Here is a 13,951-nt window from a genome sequence, read left to right as displayed (position 1 = left end):
ACTAATCCAGAAATAGCTCCTGGTGTGAAAGCTCAACAAGAGGAATTTTCCTGATTCCCTCTCCCTGAACTCACACCTACTTTAGGGCCTTCTTCCCTTATACAAATACACATAAAAACTTAAGGACAAGAACAGGAATTTACATGTGTCCTGTTTTAAATAGCACACCTAACCTGGATTCCTTGAATCATTCAGTAAGTAATTTTGTCCTTCCTTCGCTTTTTATTTGGAAATTTTGCAAATCTACAGAACAGATGGAAGAATAATACAATGACCACCTGTTTATCCTTCACCTATATTCCTCAGTTGTTGACAACCCATCACACTGGCTTGGTACTGATTTGGTGTCCTCTCTGGACAAATCTCTGTACCAGAGACCAGGGAGTGGGGGAGGCAGGATACAAAGAGGAACAGGATAGGTACTAACCTATATTCGAGGAATTTATATCCTAATAATGAAGCTTATATGTACAGATAGAGAGTAGATTTATGTAAAACTAAGAGCCTTCAAGACTAATATATGGTGTTAGATGTCAGGATAGCAGTTACGCTTTGCAGGAGCAGTGACTGGGCTGGTCTCCTGAAGTGTCTTCTGAGATTCTGCTAGTCTGATCTGGGTTCTGGTTGTACTTCTTGGAAAAACATTCAAAGTATTTTATTGCTTGAGTATTTTTCTGTGTGTATGTTATACTTTAATAAAATTGACAACAAAAGGGGAAATGTGCACAGAAAAACACAATACAAGAAAATACTGAAATAACTTCTGAGATGATTAGGACACCGGTGTTTGACTGGGACCCACAAAGATAAATAGGATGTCAACGTTATTCCCAACACTGTGAGGAACCCTGGGATGGTTTTGGCTAGGGCAGTGACATGATCAAAACAAGTGCTCTTTGGTGGTTAATTTGGGAGTGGGAGGAGGACAGGGAAAGCTGAACCCCAGGGAGAGTAGTCCAGGTGAGCAATGTTGAAGACCCAAGCCCAAAGGTAGGAGATGGATGCAAGATATTTTGTGAATATAGGATCTAAAGTGTTTGGTGAGTAGATAATTGAGGCAAAGAAGAGGGGGAAGTCAAGGGTGGGCTTGATGTGTTACTCTTGGGTGAAACATCCATTTCTTTCTCTCTATGTATATATATAAATCTCTCTAGAATACAATAAGCATTTCTCATTATTCCCAGGTGTCTGTTAGAGTTTCCAGCACAAGGGAGATGCTCAGACCTGGACTTGACGGTGAGGAGGACCCATGGGTAACGAAGATATGCCTTCTTGGCCCCCTTCCAGGTGGGCTCTGTGGAGCCACTTCCCCTCCCACTTCCAGATCCCTTTCCAGCCAGACTGTGGGAGGCAGGAGGCCAACAGTCGCTCTTGGTCATAGCGGGTCAGTGTGCAGATTGCCACCAGGCATCTCTGGGAAACCTGGGTAGTCACCCATGCTCATTGCTTCACCAATATGTAAGTATACCCAGGGAGTGGAACATGGTGAGAGCTCGTGGTTTAAGTTGGCTGATCATTAATTCTTCATCTGCCACCTCTGACATCCATCAGGGTCTGCTGCTGCTTCCCCGTTCAACCACCATCATGGGCAATCTGCCTCCCCAGCGAGAACGTGAGTTCCTTGAGTGCTCAGGAAATTTCTACCCCCTCACCTTGAGTTTCTAGTATATTTTAATTAAACATGAGGCTGGTTGTTGGATAGAGATACACTTATTTTATCATATCTTCGTTCCTAGGATTTTTAAATCAGAAATGAATATTGAATTTTGTGAAATACTTTGAGCATCTGTTGAAATGATTGATTCTTTCCTTTGACTTATTAGTATATTAAATCTGTATTAATAGATTTCCTAACATTCCTACATCCCTGAATCCCACTTAGACATGGTACATTCGTCTTTCAATGTACTGCTGGGCTCTTTTACTAATATTTCACTTAGATTTTTGCATCAACATTCATGACTGAAATTGACTTATAGCGGAGGTTCTCGAAATGTGATCTGGAGACCGCTGGGGATCTCCAAGATCCTTTTAGGGGAGACCCCCTAAAAGATCAAAACGATTTTCATAGTAATACTAAGACATTATTATCCCCTTTTACTCTCATTCACTCACCAGTATGCAGTAGAGTTTTCCAGAGACTATATAACATGTGATATCTCAACAGATTGCGTGTAAAAGGCAGATAGGAAATCCCATCTGTGTTCTGTTTAGCCAGACATTAAATGGTTTTGAAAAAATGTGAAACAATGCCAGTCTTATTTAAAGTTTTTATTTTGAAAGACGTAGTTACTTGAATACATGTCATTATGTATTAACTTAATGGTTTTATTATGGTTATCTTAAATAAATTAATATATAATCTAAAAAACTTTTGCTTTAAGTTCTAGTATGTTAACTATTGGTAAATATTACTCACATAAACAAAAGCTCTTTAGGATTTTCAGTGATTTTTTTCAAAGTGTAAAGATGTCCTGAGACCCAAAATTTGAGAACCGCTGGCTATAGTTTTCTTTTTGTCGTCTGCCTCCGTCAGACTTTGGTATCAGTGCTCTTCATGAAAAGAACTCGAGAGCTCTCCTTTTTTTTTTAAATTGAGGTATAATTGACATGTAACATATTAGTTTCAGGTGTACAATAAAATGATTTGATATTTGTATTTTTGCTAAATGATCGCTGCAATAAGCATAGTCATCTTCCACCACCACGCACAGTTACAATTGGTTTTCCTTGTGATGAGAATTTTTAAGATCTACTCTCAGCAACTTTCTCTTAGAGCTTTCCTTCTTTTCTTTTTCCTTCTGTATGCTTTGCATAAATTTATAACGGGGGAATAATAACTAATGATGTCATGTGATTACATATACTAAACATCTTGTTTAGTTCCTTCCTTGTTACTGGTTTTTAGGTTTAAAATTTTCACCTTCACTCAATTTTGACAATTTATAATCTCCTAGTGATAGCTATAACACTCAGATTTTCCTACTAATTGCTTTGTGCTGTGCAAAACATTTCCTTATATACTTTTGTGATCTTTGCTACTTTTCCAATTTTGTATATTTTTAAAATCTTAAAAAAAATTAGACTAGCTAGTATCATCATTTTATAGAGTTTTTATTTTAGAAAACAGTTAATTTTTGTAATGGCCCTATTTTTCTGGCTACACCCTATTGAGTCACTTCAGCTGACCCAGACAGGCAGGCTGACCAGGGACTGGGGACCGTGACTCTGAGATATTTCCTGCAGATGATGGACAGGCACAGCTATAACCCATGTTGACACTAGAATGCAACTGCGAGACTTGTTTATGTTCCCCTTAGAGCTCTTTTTTTTAAATTGTGATTTACTTTTCCCCATTTTTTTAAACATCTTTATTGGAGTATAATTTCTTTACAATGGTGTGTTAGTTTCTGCCTTATAACAAAGTGAATCAGCTATACATATACATATATCCCCATATCTCCTCCCTCTTGTGTCTCTCTCCCACCCTCCCTATCCCACCCCTCTAGGCGGTCACAAAGCACCGAGCTGATCTCCCTGTGCTATGCGGCTGCTTCCCACTAGCTATCGATTTTACCTTTGGTAGTGTATATATGTCCGTGCCACTCTCTCACTTCATCCCAGCTTACCTTTCCCCCTCCCCGTGTCATCGAGTCCATTCTCTACGTCTGTGTCTTTATTCCTGTCCTGCCCCTAGGTTCTTCAGAACCTTTTTTTTTTTTTTTTTTTTTAGATTCTATATATATATATGTGTTAGCATACGGTATTTGTTTTTCTCTTTCTGACTTACTTCACTCTGTATGACAGACTCTAGGTCCATCAAACTCACTACAAATAACTCAATTTTGTTTCTTTTGGTGGCTGAGTAATATTCCATTGTATATATGTGCCACATCTTCTTTATTCACCTGTCGATGGACACTTAGGTTGCTTCCATGTCCTGGCTTTTGTAAATAGAGCTGCAATGAACATTGTGGTACATTATGTGGTACATAATTTTTGAATTATGGTTTTCTCAGGGTATATGCCCAGTAGTGGGATTTCTGGGTTGTATGGTAGTTCTATTTTTAGTTTTTTAAGGAACCTCCATACTGTTCTCCATAGTGACTGTATCAATTTACATTCTCACCCACAGTGCAAGAGGGTTCCCTTTTGTCCACACCCTCTCCAGCATTTATTGTTTGCAGATTTTTTTGATGGTGGCCATTCTGACTGGTGTGAGGTGATACCTCATTGTAGCTTTGATTTGCATTTCTCTAACGATTAGTGATGTTGAGCATCCTTTCATGTGTTTGTTGGCAATCTGTATATCTTCTTTAGAAAAATGTCTATTTAGATCTTCTGCCCATTTTTGGATTGGTTTGTTTGTTTTTTGATATTGAGTTGCATGAGCTGCTTGTAGATTTTGGAGATTAATCCGTTGTCAGTTGCTTCATTTGTAGATATTTTCTCCCATTCTGAGGGTTGTCTTTTCTTATTTATGTTTTCCTTTGCTGTGCAAAAGCTTTTAAGTTTCATTAGGTCCCATTTATTTTTGTTTTTATTTCCATTTGTCTAGGAGGTGGGTCAAAAAGGATCCTGCTGTGATATATGTCATAGAGTGTTCTGCCTATGTTTTCCTCTAAGAATTTTATAGGGTCTGGCCTTACATTTAGGTCTTTAATCCATTTTGAGTTTATTTTGGGGCATGGTGTTAGGGAGTGTTCTAATTTCATTCGTTTACATGTAGCTGTCCAGTTTTCCCAGCACCACTTATTGAAGAGACTGTCTTTTCTCCACTGTATATTCTTGCCTCCTTTATCAAAAATAAGGTGACCATATATGCATGGGTTTATCTCTGGGCTTTCTATCCTGTTCCATTGATCTATATTTCTGTTTTTGTGCCAGTACCATACTGTCTTGATTACTGTAGCTTTGTAGTGTAGTCTGAAGCCAGGGAGCCTGATTCCTCTAGCTCTGTTTTTCTTTCTCAAGATTGCTTTGGCTATTCGGGGTCTTTTGTGTTTCCATACAAATTGTGAAATTTTTTGTGCTAGTTTTGTGAAACATGCCATTGGTACTTTGATAGGGATTACATTGAATCTGTAGTTTGCTTTCGGTAGTATAGTCATTTTCACAGTGTTGATTCTTCCAGTCCATGAATATGGTATACCTCTCCATCTATCTGTATCATCTTTAATTTCTTTCATCAGTGTCTTATAGTTTTTTGCATACAGGTCTTTTGTCTCCTTAGATAGGTTTATTCCTAGGTATTTTATTCTTTTTGTTGCAATGGTAAATGGGAGTGTTTCCTTAATTTCTCTTTCAGATTTTTATCATTAGTGTATAGGAATGCAAGTGTTTTCTGTGCATTAATTTTGTATCCTGCTACTTTACCAGATTCATTGATTAGCTCTAGTAGTTTTCTGGTAACATCTTTAGGATTCTCTATGTATAGTATCATGTCATCTGCAAACGGTGACAGCTTTACTTCTTCTTTTCCGGTTCGAATTCCTTTTATTTCCTTTTCTTGTCTGATTGCTGTGGCTGAAACTTCCAACACTATGTTGAATAATAGTTGTGAGAGTGGACAACCTTGACTTGTTCCTGATCTTAGAGGAAATGATTTCAGTTTTTCACCATTGAGGATGATGTTGGCTATGGCTTTGTCAGATATAGCCTTTATTATATTGAGATAAGTTCCCTCTGTGCCTACTTTATGGAGGGTTTTTATCATAAATGGGTGTTGAATTTTGTCAAAAACTTTTACTGCATCTGTTGAGATGATCATATGGTTTTTCTCCTTCAACTTTTTAATATGGTGTATCACATTGATTGATTTACATATATTGAAGAATCTTGCATTCCTGGGATAAACCCCACTTGATCATGGTGTATGATCCTTTTAATGTGCTGTTGGATTCTGTTTGCTAGTATTTTGTTGAGGATTTTATATTCATAAGTGATGTTGGCCTGTAGTTTTCTTTCTTGTGACATCTTTTTCTGGTTTTGGTATCAGGGAGATGGTGGCCTCGTAGAATGAGTTTGAGAGTGTTCCTCCCTCTGCTATATTTTGGAAGTGTTTGAGAAGGGTAGGTGTTAGCTCTTCTCTAAATATATGATAGAATTCACCTGTGAATCCATCTGGTCCTGGGCTTTTGTTTGTTGGAAGATTTTTAGTCACAGTTTCAATTTCAGTGCTTGTGATTGGTCTGTTTATATTTTCTATTTCTTCCTGGTACAGTCTCAGAAGGTTGTGCTTTTGTAAGAATTTGTCCATTTCTTCCAGGTTGCCCATTTTATTGACATATAGTTGATTGTAGTAACCTCTCATTATCCTTTGTATTTCTGCAGTGTAAGTTGTTACTTCCCCTTTTTCATTTCTAATTCTATTGATTTGAGTCTTCTCCCTTTTTTTCTTAATGAGTCTGGCTAATGGTTCATCAATTTTGTTTATCTTCTCAAAGAACCAGCTTTTAGTTTTATTGATCTTTGTTATTGTTTCCTTCATTTATTTCTGATCTGATCTTTATGATTTCTTTCCTTCTGCTAACTTTGGGGTTTTTTGTTCTTCTTTTTCTAATTGCTTTAGGTGTAAGTTTAGGTTGTTTATATGAGATGTTTCTTGTTTTTTGAGGTACGATTGTATTGTTATAAACTTCCCTCTTAGAACTGCTTTTGCTGCATCCCTTAGGTTTTGGGTGGTCGTGTTTTCATTGTCACTTTTTTATAGTTCTTTTTTGATTTCCTCTTTGATTTCTTCAGTGATCTCTTGGTTATTTAGTAGTGTATTGTTTAGCGTCCATGTGTTTGTATTTTTTACAGATTTTTTCTGGTAATTGGTATCTAGTCTCATAGCGCTGTGGTTCGATAAGATACTTGATATGATTTCAGTTTTCTTAAATTTACTAAGGCTTGATTTGTGACCCAAGATATGATCTATCCTGGAGAATGTTGCATGAGCACTTGAGAAGAAAGGGTATTCTGTTGTTTCTGGATGGAATGTCCCATCAGTATCAATTAAGTCCATCTTGTTTAATGTATCATTTAAAGCTTGTGTTTCCTTATATATTTTCATTTTGGATGATCTGTGCATTGGTGAAAGTGGGGTGTTAAAGTCCCCTACTATGATTGTGTTACTGTCAATTTCCCCTTTTATGGCTGTTAGTATTTGCCTTATGTATTGAGGTGCTCCTATGTTGGGTGCATAAATATTTACAATTGTTATATCTTCTTCTTGGATTGATCCCTCGATCATCATGTAGTGTCCTTCTTTGTCTCTTGTAATAGTCTTTGTTTTAAAGTCTATTTTGTCTGATATGAGAATTGCTACTCCAGCTTTCTTTTGATTTCCGTTTGCATGGCATATCTTTTTCCATCCCCTCCCTTTCAGTCTGTACGTGTCCCTAGGTCTGAAGTGGGTCTCTTGTAGACAGCATATATACGGGTCTTGTTTTGTATCCATTCAGCCAGTCTATGTCTTTTGGTTGGAGCATTTAATCCATTTACATTTAAGGTAATTATTGATATGTATGTTCCTATTACCATTTTCTTAATTGTTTTGGGTTTATTATTGTAGGTCTTTTCCTTGTCTTGTGTTTCCTGCCTAGAGAAGTTCCTTTAGCATTTGTTGTAAAGCTGGTTTGGTGGTGCTGAGTTCTCTTAGCTTTTGCTTGTCTGTAAAGTTTTTAATTTTTTACGTCGAATCTGAGTGAGATCCTTGCTGGGTAGAGTAATCTTGGTTGTAGGTTTTTTCCCTTTAATCACTTTAAATATGTCCTGCCAGTCCCTTCTGGCTTGCAGAGTTTCTGCTGAAAGATCAGGTGTTAACGTTATGGGGATTCCCTTGTATGTTATTTGTTGTTTTTTCCCTTGCTTCTTTTAATATTTTGTCTTTGTATTTAATTTTTGATAGTTTGATTAATATGTGTCTTGACATGTTTCTCCTTGTATTTATCTTGTATGGGTTTCTCTGCGCTTGCCTGACTTGATTGACTATTTCCTTTACCCTATTAGGGAAGTTTTCAACTATAATCTCTTCAAATATTTTCTCAGTCCCTTTCTTTTTCTCTTCCTCTTCTGGGACCCCTATAATTCGAATGTTGGTGCGTTTAATGTTATCCCAGAGGTCTCTGAGACTGTCCTCAATTCTTTTCATTCTTTTTTCTTTATTCTGCTCTGTGGTAGTTATTTCCACTCTTTTATCTTCCAGGTCACTTATCCATTCTTCTGCCTTGGTTATTCTGCTGTTGATTCCTTCTAGAGAATTTTAAATTTCATTTATTGTGTTGTTCATCATTGTTTGTTTGCTCTTTAGTTCTTCTAGGTCCATGTTAAACATTTCTTATATTTTCTCCATTCTATTTCCATGATTTTGGTTCATCTTTACTATCATTACTCTGAATTCTTTTTCCGGTAGACTGCCTATTTCCTCTTCATTTGTTTGGTCTGGTGGGTTTTTACCTTGTTCCTTCATCTGCTGTTTGTTTCTCTGTCTTCTCATTTCACTTAACTTACTGTTTGGGGTCTCCTTTTCACAGGCTGCAGTTCATAGTTCCTGTTGCTTTTGGTGTCTGCCCCCAGTGACTAAGGTTGGTTCAGTGGGTTGTGGAGGTTTCCTGGTGGAGGGGACTGGTGCCTGTGTTCTGGTGGATGAGGCTGGATCTTGTCTTTCAGGTGGGCAGGACCTCGTCTGGTGGTGTGTTTCGGGGTGTCTGTGAACTTATTATGATTTTAGGTAGCCTCTTTGCTAATGTGGCCCTGTCTTGCTAGTTGTTTGGCATGGGACATCCAGCACTGGAGCATGCTGGCCATTGAATGGAGCTGAGTCTTGGCGTTGAGATGGAGATCTCTGGGAGAGCTCTTGCCATTTGTTATTACATGGAGCCGGGAGGTCTCTGGTGGACCAGTGTCCTGAACTCAGCTCTCCCACCTCAGAGGCAGAGGTCTGACATGCAGCCAGAGCACCAAGACACTGGCAGCCACAGAGCTGAGAAGAAAAGGAAGAAAAAATGAAAGAAAGAAAGAGAGAAAGAAACAGAGAGAGAGAGAGGGAGGGAGGGAGGGAGGGAGGAAGGAAGGAAAATAAAATAAAATAAAATAAAAAGGTATTAAAAGAAAAAAATTTTTAAATTGTTAAAAATTAAAATGTAATCAAAAGAAAGAAAGAAGAGAGCAACCAAACCAAAAAACAAAGCCACCAATGATAAAAAGCGCTAAAAACTATACTAAAATACAAAAACAAAAAAGGACAGATAGAACCCTAGGACAAATGGTAAAAGCAAAGCTGTACAGACAAAATCACATGAAGAAGCAAACACATACACACTCACCAAAAGAGAAAAAGGAAAAAAATATATGTATCTATATATAAAGAAAAAGGAAGAGAGCAACCAAACCAATAAACAAATCTACCAATGATATTAAGCTCTAAATAGTAAACTAAGTTAAACATAAAACCAGACAAATTAGGTGCAGAAGGCAAACCCCAAGTCTGCAGTTGCTCCCAAAGTCCACCTCCTCAATTTGGGATGATTCGTTGTCTATTCAGGTATTCCACAGATGCAGGGTACATCAAGTTGATTGTGGAGATTTGATCCACTGTTCCTGAGGCTGCTGGGAGAGATTTCCTTTTCTTTGTTCTCACAGCTCCCAGGGTTCAGCTTTGGATTTGGCCCCGCCTCTACGTGTAGGTCACCTGAGGGTGTCTGTTCACGCCCAGACAGGATGGGGTTAAAGTAGCAGCTGATTAGGGGGCTCTGGCTCACTCAGGCCGGGGGGAGAGAGGGGTACGGAGTGCAGGGTGAGCCTGCGGCGGCAGAGGCCGCGGAACGTTGCACCAGCCTGAGGCGCACCATGCGTTCTCCCAGGGAAGTTGTCCCTGGATCCTGGGACCCTGGCAGTGGCGGGCTGCACAGGCTCCCCGGAAGGGGGGTGTGGAGAGTGACCTGTGCTTGCACACAGGCTTCTTGGTGGCTGCAGTAGCAGCCTTAGCGTCTCATGCCAGTCTCTGGGGTCCGCGCTGATAGCCACGGCTTGTGCCGTCTCTGGAGCTCATTTAGGCGGTGCTCTGAACCCCCTCTCCTCACGCACCCCGAAACAATGGTCTCTTGCCTCTTCGGCAGCTCCAGACTTTTTCCCGGACTCCCTCTCGGCTAGCCGTGATGCACTAACCCCTTCAGGCTGTGTTCACACCGCCAACCCCAGTCCTCTCCCTGGGATCTGACCGAAGCCCGAGCCTCAGCTCCCAGCCCTATCCGTCCCAGTGGGTGAGCAGAGAAGCCTCTCAGGCTGGTGAGTGCCGGTTGGCACCGATCCTCTGTGCAGGAATCTGTCCACTTTGCCCTCCGCACCCCTGTTGCTGCGCTCTCCTCCGTGGCTCTGAAGCTTCCCCACTCCGCTACCTGCAGTCTCCGCCCGCGAAGGGGCTTCCTAGTGTGTGGATACCTTTCCTCCTTCACGGCTCCCTCCCACTGGTGCAGGTCCCATCCCTATTCTTTTGTCTCTGTTTTTTTCTTTTTTCTTTTCCCCTATCCAGGTACGTGGGGAGTTTCCTGCCTTTTGGGAGGTCTGAGGTCTTCTGCCAGCGTTCAGTAGGTGTTCTGTAGGAGTTGTTCCACGTGTAGATGTATTTCTGATGTATTTGTGGGGAGGAAGGTGATCTCCATGTCTTATTCCTCCTCCATCTTGAAGGTCTCCCCTCTTAGAGCTCTTAACTCATGAAGTGGTGTCAGACAGACTGCGTCATGTTTCTGAGCCGTAGGAACATCTACATACATAGAAGAGACAGCGTTCTCTAGAGCCTCACTGGGCTGCTGGAAGGGCCGGCTATTGCCTTCACTGTGATGGTCAAGATGGCGGCCTTGCTTTCCCTCTGATTCCAGGGGTCCTTGGAGAGCCACTTCCCAACCCCATATTTTTTAATGAGGCCATACCTTCGATTTCTTTTCTTCTTACTTTCTAGTTGCCTGGTTGGTGAATGCAAACATCTATGATTTGGCCAAAGGCTCCCCTCAGGTAAGAGACCTCAGAGCTTCCCTCCTCTCCTGGCCACCAGCATTCGCTCTGAGTGCCACAGCCCCACTAGATCATGTGGTTCCCATGGTGCTGACCTGGGTTTGGTCATAGATGTTTCTGGTGAAGAATACAGGATTTGGACTGGATTTTCTTTCCCTTTATAAAGAGAGAAATAGGGAGGATTGAAGAGCCAACTCCAGGTCTGTCAATTGTGTCTAGCTTCACAATGGAGGTCCTCTTCTTCTCCTGGGAACCTTCTGTTGCCCATAGGTCAGCTTTTCCCGTTCCTAGCCCTGCAGGACTGTAGAATGAGCAACAGTCATTTAGGAAACCCTCTCTCACACCCTCGTCCACCTGGAGCCATGCGGGCACTTACAACACAAGGGGGGGTCCCACACCATCCCACATGGTGACCAGGTACCCACACTTCCAGTTGTTTCCTTTCTGGGGAGAATTCAAGCACCCAAGCTCCACGAGCCTCCCTTCTTCAGTGGGTCTATTTTACGCTCTTTTTGTCTTACGAGAAAAGGTCCATCACGCACCTTGTAAGCCACCCTAGCTCCCGCAGCACCACTGTGGATTATGACTTGGCAACGCCGCAACTGGTGGACCCGCTTCACTTGAATTGGCACCTTTGTGGTCACAGCCACAGGATGGGCGCCCTCATCCAGGTCTGCGATCAGCCCTCACACTAGGGTCCTGGGAAACTTCCATCCCTGCAGCCCTTCACAGACTCCTTACTTACACACCTCTCTCAGTGGTTCTCACACTGCCCCTGTGGTGTGAACAGGCGAGGACACTTACCCCACGTTCACGAAAAGAAAAGAAACTGAGGCTTGCAAAGTCGAAGTGACAGAGTCCCACAACTGCCGAGACGGAGCCTGTGCTTGACGCGGCTTAAGCACAGTCATCTCTGCACTGTCCCCACTTTGGGACTAATTCCGCACCGCTCCGGTGCGAAGCCACCCTTCCTGCCCTGAGACTGATCCCTCGTGTCATTCATTCTTTCACATGGTCACGTGCAGGTCTTCTTTGCGCGCCATCTTCTTGCCACACTCTCAGGCTCTGGGAATGCAGAAGCAAATACAACCCAATCTGTGATTTCTAGCGTAGAATTTATGAACTGTGTGTAACCGTCCCCAGAACAAGGTGATAAACGCTGTAACAGATGGGAGCAGTATGTTCAGAGGGAACACAGAGAAGGGAGTGACTTCCTAGGAGTATGAGGGAAGGCTTAACTAAGGATTAGACATGTAGGCTGGGCCTTAAAAGAATCAGAAGTTTTTCAGGGAGACAGAGAAGGGAAGGCATTCCATTCAGAGGGTTTGACATGAACTAAGGATTTGAAAGGCTAAGCAGAGGGATAGTCAGGGCAAAGGTGGCAGTTCTATGTGGTGGGTGCTTTGACAGGGGGAATTGAGGGGAGTTTATTTAAAATTACAGCCTGAGTCCCAGTTGTGAAGGGTCTTATTTTGGTGCTAATGAAACAGAGCAGGACCCTATGGTCCTTGCCTCCCCCGGTATGTCCTCAGCCTGCCTTTTGTCTGTGGAAAAACTTTAGACAAAGAATAAGTTTAATCAGAGAAGTGAGAAAATGCAGAAACAAAGGAAAACAGTCAAAGGAGACCAAATAATAATAGTTTAATCATTAAGCATAGTCAAGGACCTTTAGTTCCTCCTTAAGGGCTATAGATAATATTCTGAGCCACATCCTGTTAACTGTTTTGCAGACACCGAAGACCCTGCCAGGTGGAGGAGGTTGACGACATGATGACCAAATTGAAGCCGTGACATAAGCTGCTCCGCTCACACAATTCCGAGAACTGACCTCAGAGAAATGGGAACAAACCCTGGAGCTAAAGGTTAACGTACTTAAAACAACCAAGATGGCGCTGATCAGACCACCACATTACTGATTTGAGGATGCCTGTCAGAGCTGACTGTGCTGTTCTGCTCCCTCCCTCCACCTACAACCCTGAAACTCCCCTTTAAAAGCCCCTGTCCCCTGAGCAGCAATTGGGAGTTGGTTCTCAGACAGGAGTCCACCCTCTCCCCCTGTTGCCAGCCTCTGAAATAAAGCAGGCTTTCCTTTCCTACCAACACTTGTCCGTCGAGAATTGGCTTTCAAGCGGTGAGCAGCCAGACCTGGGTTCGGTAACACTAAGGTTAGACTCTATCTTATAGCCCAGTGATGGGAACTATTGCCCTTCGCGTGCAGAGGAGGCAGAAAAGAAAACCTGTACTAAAGAAAAATTAATCTGGCAGTTGAGGAGATGCATAGATATAAGAGCCCAAATAAAATATGATGAGGACTACAAGAGTGACAAGGAGGAAAAAGTAATTTCCCAAAACATTGTTTCTACAGACTCAGTAAGATTTGATGACCAATAAAAAAAGAAAGAAAGAAAAAAAAAGGTTGGATGACCAATAATGCTTAAAATGGAGGAAAGAAAAGAACCAGAAAGGGAATATCATAGCAGTAGCAGATATAGGGAGGGTGTGAGGGGTGAAGATGAATTAAGTTTGTGTTTGGTAATTTTGGAGGTACCTGTGGGATGTCCAGCTACAGTTGTCTAGGGATTAAGAAAGCAGCCAAGGATGATGTGATTTGAGAGGTAGCAAGTATGGGTGAGGGTTGCAGCCTTGAGAAAGGCTATTTTAGGAGGAAAAGGAGCAAAGGGACAGGAGAACCTGAGGAAAGAAGTTGAAAGGAATGAGCAGAAGGGCAGGGGGAGAAGCAGGACAGAGCATGGAAGCTGGGGAGAGAGCTTAGGTTTCAGGAAGAAGGGTAGTCAATAATGTGAAATGCTGCACAAAATCTAGTCCTATAAGAATGGGAAAAGAGGCCTTTTGATTTGGCCATTGGCATGTTGTGGGTAACCTCAGTAAGTCAGGATTCCGTGGTCTGATGGCTAAAGAAGGAGAATAAACAGGAGGTGACAAAGAGGCAACAACA

At 41.6% G+C, this 13,951-nt stretch overlaps 1 protein-coding gene across 1 annotated transcript in view; it reads left to right on the top strand.

The window, feature by feature from the left end:
* OVCH2 (ovochymase 2) overlaps nt 1-11,690 on the top strand; it is a 30,226-nt gene extending 18,536 nt beyond the window's left edge. Inside the window, 1 exon segment of the mRNA XM_060019677.2 lies at nt 11,525-11,690. Coding sequence (XP_059875660.2) covers nt 11,525-11,690 — 166 coding nt within the window.
* Nucleotides 11,691-13,951: the final 2,261 nt, after the last annotated feature.

The sequence above is a fragment of the Delphinus delphis genome, chromosome 8, assembly GCF_949987515.2.
Source record: "Delphinus delphis chromosome 8, mDelDel1.2, whole genome shotgun sequence".
Lineage (NCBI taxonomy): Eukaryota > Metazoa > Chordata > Mammalia > Artiodactyla > Delphinidae > Delphinus > Delphinus delphis.
This window is presented reverse-complemented; position numbering and strand designations above follow the sequence as displayed.